This window comes from Babylonia areolata, chromosome 31, assembly GCF_041734735.1.
Source record: "Babylonia areolata isolate BAREFJ2019XMU chromosome 31, ASM4173473v1, whole genome shotgun sequence".
NCBI lineage: Eukaryota > Metazoa > Mollusca > Gastropoda > Neogastropoda > Buccinidae > Babylonia > Babylonia areolata.
Genome location: NC_134906.1, coordinates 25,224,435 through 25,234,173, shown reverse-complemented (window position 1 = coordinate 25,234,173; position 9,739 = coordinate 25,224,435). Strand labels below are relative to the sequence as shown.

Sequence of the window (9,739 nt, the reverse complement as noted above, 5' to 3'; positions counted from 1 at the left end):
TGCGGGGAGGTGGGGGGGGAGAGGGAAGTAGTTTAACAAGTAGGAGGAGTAGAGGAGGAGGAGGAGTAGAGGAGGAGGAGGACTTGGCAATGAAGGCCGCCTTACTTACTGTGCGCCACAAAAACTTCCAACCCACTTCGTCAGGGTCTCCCACCCCCACTCTCTCTCACTCTTTCTCTCTCTTTCCCTCTCTCTCTAACAGTCAGATTGAGACAAGAGAGGGACGAGAAGACACAACACTGACACAGGTATGATTGTCAACGAAGATCATCGGCCCATACACAGCAGGGTGGGGGGTGGGGGGTGGGGGTGGGGGATACTATGGAGCAATTCAACATGCAGAAAGAATACATATTTCGCTCGTCCCCCCCCCCCCCACCCCCCCCCAAAAAAAAGTAAGTCTGTATTGTACAACAAGAGTGATCAATAACCGGATGAAAAGGGTCAGTAAATACACAGCATGTTCGTGAGGGAGACTCTGGGAGGGGAGAGAGAGAGAGAGACAGGGAGACAGACAGAGGCAGAGAAAGAACAACAGAGAACAGACCTGGAGAGAGATGGAAAAGAGAGACAGAGACAGCATGTTCGTGAGAGAGGGATGAGAGAGACTCTGGGATGGAAGAGAGAGAGGGGAAGAGAGAGAGAGAGAGAGAGAGGGAGAGAGACAGAGACAGAGGAAGAACAACAGAGAACAGACCTGGAGAGAGACGGAAAAGAGAGACAGAGACAGCATGTTCGTGAGAGAGAGATGTGAGAGACTCTGGGAGGAGAGAGAGAGAGACAGAGAGAGAGACAGAGAAAGAACAACAGAAAATGCTTACCACATGGACCACAGTCCATCTCACCTTTTTTTCTCTCTCTCTTCTTCGCCCCCCCCCCACCCCCTCCCCCCGCCCACCCCCTTCATTTTACACAGATTTACAAGTGTGCTTCAACATGTATGGCTCTGCTTTAACCTAACCCTGCTAGTTAGACAGCCATACTAAGTTTTCGGGGATACATTCACTTCTAGATACAGGAACTTCATCGTCTGGACGTTCCCACCACACATGAAAAAAAATTTTTTTTAAATCTTCAGTGGTGGTGGACCGGAGCTCTGTGGTTAAGCGTTAGCAACATAAATCATAAGATCCCAAACCTGAGAGTTCAAACCTCAAAAAGAAAAAAAAAAAAAAAAAAAAAAAAAAGCGTGTCACAAGCAGGAAGGTTCCCCACCCTCCAACCAAAGAAACCCAGCTGCAACGGAAGAGGCTGTGTCACCAGCGTGTGCAGGGAGGGAATTCACGACAAAGGATGTGATGAGTCACGCCAACGAGACAGCACCAAACAAAAAAAAAAAAAAAAAAACCCACAAAAACTAGTTTTCTTCCCCTCCACCCAACTCTGCCCAGTGGTCTGGCTGCCAGCCTTTCACGCCCAGCAAGCAGCATGCACTTTACACGCGCTGAAGAACCCATGACAGCAAATCAGACATTTCCGCCTATAAGTCAGAGCAAAATTCTTTGGCACAGTAAGAAAAGAAGACACAAGTGACGACACATTCTGAACATCTCACACAAGACATAACAAGTGACGACACATTCTCAACATCTCACACAAGACATAACAAGTGACAACACATCCTGAACATCTCACACAAGACATAATAAGTGACGACACATTCTGAACATCTCGCACAATACATAACAAGTGACAACACATCCTGAACATCTCACACAAGACATAACAAGTGACAACACATCCTGAACATCTCACACAAGACATAACAAGTGACAAGTCCAACTGTCACAGAAACAGACAGGCATTATTCAGACAGGACTTTCTGCCACAGATGGGTGGGGGTTGGTTTCTTCTTCTGTTTGAAGTGGTAAGCGTGAGTGTGGACACATACGTACACACACACACACACACACACACACACAAAACACCACACACACACACACACACACCACCACCAGAAAAAGAAAAATCCAAAAACTGAAACAACGCCACAGACGGGGGAAACAAACACGGTGAGAGACAAACGACGACGACGACGCAGCTCCTTACCTGAGGGACAGGTACAGGTATAATCCAGCTCCCCTGAGCGGTGACACGCCCCTCCGTTCTGACAGGGGCTGGGCGAGCACGGGATGTACAGGTCCTCACAGTGAGTGCCCTTGAACTGAGGGGTGCAGTTGCACCTGACAAAACACACAGGGGAACACTTGCAACTGACAAGACAAAAGACACATGGGTGCAGTTGCACCTGACAGACAAAAAAAACAAAAAAACACACAAGGGTGGAGTTGCACCTGACAGACAAAACACACATGGGTACAGCTTCAACTGACAGACAAAACACACATGGGTACAGCTTCAACTGACAGACAAAAAAACACAGGGGTACAGCTTCAACTGACAGACAAAAAAACACAGGGGTACAGCTTCAACTGACAGACAAAAAAAACACAGGGGTTCAGCTTCAACTGACAGACAAAAAAACACAGGGGTTCAGCTGCAACTGACAGACAAAAAAAAACACAGGGGTACAGCTGCAACTGACAGACAAAAAAACACAGGGGTACAGCTTCAACTGACAGACAAAAAAACACATGGGTACAGCTTCAACTGACAGACAAAACACACATGGGTACAGCTTCAACTGACAGACAAAAAAACACAGGGGTACAGCTGCAACTGACAGACAAAAAAACACAGGGGTACAGCTTCAACTGACAGACAAAAAAACACAGGGGTACAGCTGCAACTGACAGACAAAAAAACACAGGGGTTCAGCTGCAACTGACAGACAAAAAAAACACATGGGTACAGCTGCAACTGACAGACAAAAAAACACATGGGTACAGCTGCAACTGACAGACAAAATACATGTGGGTGCAGCTGCAACTGACAGACAAAAAAAAACACAGGGGTACAGCTGCAACTGACAGACAAAAAAAAACACAGGGGTACAGCTGCAACTGACAGACAAAAAAAAACACAGGGGTACAGCTGCAACTGACAGACAAAAAAAACACAGGGGTACAGCTTCAACTGACAGACAAAAAAACACAGGGGTACAGCTGCAACTGACAGACAAAAAAACACAGGGGTTCAGCTGCAACTGACAGACAAAAAAACACAGGGGTACAGCTGCAACTGACAGACAAAATACATGTGGGTGCAGCTGCACATGACAGACAAAACACACAGGGGTACAGCTGCACCTGACAGACAAAACACACAGGGGTAGACAAAACACACAGGGGTACAGCTGCACCTGACAGACAAAAAGCACTGGAGCACAGCTGCACCTGACAGACAAAAAAGACAGGGGTGCAGTTGCACCTGACAGACAAAAAACACAGGGGTGTAGTTGCATCTGACAGACAAGAAACACGGGGGTGCAGTTGCACCTGACAGACAAAAAACACAGGGGTGCAGTTGCACCTGACAGACAAGAAACACGGGGGTGTAGTTGCACCTGACAGACAAAAAAAACAGGGGTACACTTGCACCTGACAGATAAAAAAAACAACAACACAGGGGTACACTTGCACTTGACAGACAAAAACCACTGGGGTGCAACTGCACCTGACAGACAAAATCCACCATTTCATTACAATACCCAGACCCTGTGACCATCTATCTATCACCCCTGTCAAAACAACGGCCGTTCACCCCTCTAGAGTCACCCGCACTGGTGACTGAATTCTCCCTTCCTCCAACAACCCCCACCCACCCTGCAGCAACTGAATAAATTACAGTAACTTTCAAATGACAAAATAAAAGGTATACTTTTGTGATGTATAGCGATTAGCCACAAGACAATAAAACTGCAAGCATTGTGGGATGGGTTGCACCAGCGTTCTTTTGCAGCGCTTAATTAAGTTTGTTTAGCTTTATGAATGTTCCTAAATCTGTGGAATGACTTGCACATGTACGTAATAATGTATATGGATTGCTCAGTAACCACACACTCACTTTCCACAATATGCACACATCACACACACACACACACACACACACATACACACCACAAAACACATATTCCACAACATACACTCATCATACAAACATCAGCACAAGAACACCCCTTATCCCCACCCCCAACTCCCCCATATAAACCACTTACTGGGAGGTACCATGCTGATTCACACACACACACACACACACACACATACACAACACACACACACACACCACACAAACCCTCCCCACCCCCCACAACAACACAACATCCCCCCTTCCCCACCCACCCACCCACCACACACAACACAACACAACACAACACACACACATACACACACACAACACACACAACACAACACACACACACCACACAAACCCTCCCCACCCCCCACAACAACACAACATCCCCCCTTCCCCACCTACCCACTCATCACACACACACACACACACACACATACACACCACACACACACACACCACACAAACCCTCCCCACCCCCCCCACAACATCCCCCCCTTCCCCACCCACCCACCCACACACACACACACACACACACAGAGTAACACACACACACACACACATACACAAACACAACACACACACACACATACACAACACAACACACACCACACAAACCCTCCCCACCCCCCACAAGAACACAACATCCCCCCCTTCCCCATCCACCCACCCACCACACATACACACACACACACACTCACTGGTAGGTTCCATGCTGGTTGACGCAGGTGCCCCCGTTCTGGCACAGGGTCCGATCCTCGGCGCACTCATCCACGTCCTGCCGGCAGCGCAGACCGCGAAACCCAGGCTGACACAGGCACTCGTAGCCGACGTCCGACGGCACGCACGACCCGTCGTTCAGACAGGGATTGGACGAGCAGTGGTCTATCAACTCGCAGTTATCGCCTGTGTCGAGACAACGCAAAAAGAAACAAAAAATGGATTCAATCAACAATGTTGTCAAAAGGCTCACAATTTTTGGGGGGTGGGGGTTGGGGGGGTTGGGTTGGGTTTTTTTAGAGAGAGAGAGAGAGACAGAGAGTAGGTGTGTGTGTGTGTGTGTGTGTGTGTGTGTGTGTGTGTGTGTGTGTGTGTGTGTGTGTGACTGTGTGACTGTGTGTGTGTGTGTGTGTGTGCGTGTGTGTGTGTGAGACTTGTTTTGCCTATGACTTTGCTGACTGCAATTTTGTTATTATATAATATACATGTTGTGTGCCAATTTTTACTGCTTTGCTTGTAATCTGTACCGCAGACTTCTCCACACTTGACAAGTTAATTTCTCTTCTGAGATCAGTAAAGTTGTTCTGATTCTGTTTCTGATACCAACAAAATTTTTTGATTCAACTGACAATGTTGTCAAAAGACTCACAGTTATACCTTGTAAACAGAGAACACCAAAATAATTTATTGATTCAATCAACAAATTTGTCTAAAGACTCAGTTATCCCCTGTGTACAGATAATTAACACCAAAAAATCAATTCATTGATTCAATCAACAATGTTGTCAGAAGACTTATCAGTTATCCCCTGCAGAGAGATAATATCAAAAATTTATTGATTCAATCAACAATGTCATCAAAAGGTTCACAGTTATCCCCTGTGTAGAGATAATTAATACCCCAAAATTAATTCACTGATTCAATCAACAATGTTGTCAGAAGACCCACAGTTATCCTCTGTAGAGAGAGAACACCAAAACAATTTATTAATTCAATCAACAATGTTGTCAAAAGACTCACAGCTATCCTCTGTAGAGAGTTAATACCCAAAAATTTATTGATTCAATGAACAATGTTGTCAAAAGACTCACAGTTATCCTCTGTAAAAGAGATTATACCAAATAAAATATTGATTCCATCAACAATGTTGTCAAAAGGCTAACAGCTATCCTCTGTAGAGAGTTAATACCCAAAAATTTATTGATTCAATCAACAATAATGTTATCAAAAGACTCACAGTTATCCTCTGTAGAGAGATAATACCAAACAAAATATTGATTCAATCAACGATGTTGTCAAAAGACCCACAGTTATCCTCTGTAGAGAGAGAACACCAAAACAATTTATTAATTCAATCAACAATGTTGTCAAAAGACTCACAGCTATCCTCTGTAGAGAGTTAATACCCAAAAATTTATTGATTCAATGAACAATGTTGTCAAAAGACTCACAGTTATCCTCTGTAGAGAGATAATACCAAAAAAAATATTGATTCAATCAACAATGTCGTCAAAAGGCCAACAGCTATCCTCTGTAGAGAGTTAATACCCAAAAATTTATTGATTCAATCAACAATGTTGTCAAAAGACTCACAGTTATCCTCTGTAGAGAGATAATACCAAACAAAATATTGATTCAATCAACGATGTTGTCAAAAGACTAACAGTTATCCTCTGTAGAGAGATTATACCAAATAAAATACTGATTCAATCAACAATGTCGTCAAAAGACTAACAGCTATCCTCTGTAGAGAGTTAATATGCAAAAACTTATTGATTCAATCATCAACAATAATGTTGTCAAAAGACATACAGTTATCCTCTGTAAAAGAGATAATACCAAACAAAATATTGATCCCATCAACAATGTTGTCAGAAGACTCACAGTTTATCCCCCTGATCTTTCATATCAGCTTTGTCAACAACAAGGAAAGGGGCACAACTTTTGATGGTAACTTACAAATGAAGTTTTGAGTGCAGTTTGAGCATTTTAAAGTTCTTCTTCTTTTGGCGCCTCTTTTTTGGGGGGGAGTTTTCGTTTATGATTATACTTCTGTTTTGTTATAAATATATCTTAATAAACACTGATCTATCAAGAATTCCACACTAGTACACTACACATAATACATGTCTGCACAAAGCCAAATGCTCTTCTTTTTTGCGCTTCATTTTTTGCTAGTTTTTGTGTCATAACCTCAGCTTTTTACTTTAGTCTATGTAATAATCAATCACAGATCTATTAAGAAATGATTTCCACATGATACCACATACTACATGTATGCATACACAAAGCAGAACCTCCAACTTTTGTTTTGTTTAAATGTAAAAAAAAAAAACATTGATCCATCTGGAAATGATTTCCACGTTAACAAATTTCCACATGAACACACTAAATCTATACACGTGCAAAAGCCAAATTTCCACGTTAATATACTACATCTACACACGCACAAAAGCCAAATTTCCATGTTAACATACTCCATCTACACACGCACAAAAGCTACATTTCCACGTTAACACACTACAGGTAAACACGCACAAAAGCCAAATTTCCACATGAAAACATTACATCTATACACGCACAAAAGCCAAATTTCCACGTTAACACATGCACAAAAGCCAAAATTTCACGTTAACACACTACATCTAAACACGCACAAAAGCCAAAATTCCACGTTAACACACTAAATCTAAACACGCACAAAAGCCAAAGTTCCATGTTAACACACTACAGGTATACAAACACAAAAGCCAAATTTCCACATTAACACACTACATCTATACACGCACAAAAGCCAAATTTCCACATTAACACACTACATCTATACACGCACAAAAGCCAAATTTCCACGTTAACACACTAAATCTAAACACGCACAAAAGCCAAATTTCCACGTTAACACACTACATCTATACACGCACAAAAGCCGAATTTCCACATTAACACGCTACATCAAAAACACGCACAAAAGCCAAAATTTCATGTTAACACCTCTAAACACTCACAAAAGCCAAAATTCCACGTTAACACACTAAATCTAAAAGCCAAAGTTCCATGTTAAGACACTATATCTGTACACGCACAAAAGCCAAATTTCCACATTAACACACTACATCTATACACGCACAAAAGCCAAATTTCCACGTTAACACATTAAATCTAAACACGCACAAAAGCCAAATTTCCATGTTAACACACTACAGGTATACAAACACAAAAGCCAAATTTCCACATAAACACACTACATCTATACACGCACAAAAGCCAAATTTCCACGTTAATACACTAAATTTAAACATGCACAAAAGCCAAATTTCCACGTTAATGCACTAAATTTAAACATACACAAAAGCCAAATTTCCACGTTAATGCACTAAATCTAAACACGCACAAAAGCCAAATTTCCACATTAACATACTACATTTACACATGCACAAAAGCCAAATTTCCATGTTAACACATTAAATCTAATTACGCACAAAAGCCAAATTTCCACGTTAACACACTACATCTATACACGCACAAAAGCCAAATTTCCACGTTAACACACTACATCTATACACGCACAAAAGCCAAATTTCCACATTAACACACTAAATCTAAACACGCACAAAAGCCAAATTTCCATGTTAACACACTACAGGTACACACGCACAAAGCCGTACGTACCTCTGTAGCCTGTGGCACAGTGACAAACGTAGTCCTGCAGGGAGTTCTGGTTGACGCAGGTCCCACCGTTCAGACAGGGGTTGTTGAAACACACGCTGTTCGGGTTGATGATCTCGCACAGCGTGCCATTGAACCCTGACATCACACAACCAGCCATCCACAATCAATACATCAAGTGGAGTGATGGCCTAGAGGTAACGCGTCCGCCTAGGAAGCGAGAGAATCTGAGCGCGCTGGTTCGAATCACGGCTCAGCCGCCGATATTTTCTCCCCCCCCACTAGACCTTGAGTGGTGGTCTGGACGCTAGTCATTCGGATGAGACGATAAACCGAGGTCCCGTGTGCAGCACGCACTTAGCGCACGTAAAAGAACCCACGGCAACAAAAGGGTTGTTCCTGGCAAAATTCTGTAAAAAAAATCCACGTCAGTAGGAAAAACAAATAAAACTGCACGCAGGAAAAATACAAAAAAATGGGTGGCGCTGTAGTATAGCGACGCGCTCTCCCTGGGGAGAGCAGCCCGAATTTCACACAGTGAAATCTGTTGTGATAAAAAAAGAAATACAAGATACAAAAAATACAAAAATACAAATAAATTATACTCCCTGTCTGTTCAGTTAAATCACTGAACCCTGACATCACAGACATCACCTGACAATCAGTTCATCTGTCTACATTATATATCAATCCTGACATCACAACCATCAACAGACAATCAGTTCATCCGTCTACACAGTCTACACAATATCAATCGTGACATCACAACCATCACAATCAGTTCATCCGTCTACATTTATATCAATCCTGACATCACAACCATCACAAAACAAACAAACAAACAAAAACACCCAGACACCCCCCACACAAAAAAACAACATAATATAGACAAGTACTCTTTATTCAAATATTGTACTTGTAAACCTCCCAACTGTCATTTAGAAATCCATGCTGACACTGCTATGTAACAAAAAAATCACAACAAAACACTTCAGTGAAAGGAACTCCACTGCTGTCAAAATACTGTCACTTTGAAAACCCACCAGCCAGCAAAAAAAATTGATTACACAATGCATATTATATATCCAGACAACATGTCACAATACTTACGACTTTTCTGCACATGGGAAATGATAGGCAACATGTCATATGATTATATACAATACAATACAGATTTCAGCACACACTCTCACCAACAAACACACATACATGCATATATATATATATATATATAGAGAGAGAGAGAGAGAGAGAGAGAGAGAGAGACATGTATACACACACACATACACACACTGTCTGTCTGTCTCACTCACCGCACCGCACGCACCACATGCACATGCACACACACCAACACAAAAACTCACTCACTCTCTCTCTCTCT

At 42.6% G+C, this 9,739-nt stretch overlaps 1 protein-coding gene across 1 annotated transcript in view; it reads right to left on the bottom strand.

Annotated features, from left to right (window-relative positions):
- Positions 1 to 1,480: 1,480 nt before the first annotated feature.
- The window catches only part of LOC143276064 (notch homolog 2 N-terminal-like protein A), a 27,460-nt gene continuing 19,201 nt past the window's right edge, over positions 1,481 to 9,739 (bottom strand). Inside the window, exons 4-7 of the mRNA XM_076580451.1 lie at positions 8,362 to 8,496; positions 4,674 to 4,878; positions 2,050 to 2,183; positions 1,481 to 1,542 (exon numbers count right to left, since the gene is read on the bottom strand). Coding sequence (XP_076436566.1) covers positions 1,481 to 1,542; positions 2,050 to 2,183; positions 4,674 to 4,878; positions 8,362 to 8,496 — 536 coding nt within the window. The remainder of the gene's footprint in view (positions 1,543 to 2,049; positions 2,184 to 4,673; positions 4,879 to 8,361; positions 8,497 to 9,739) is intronic.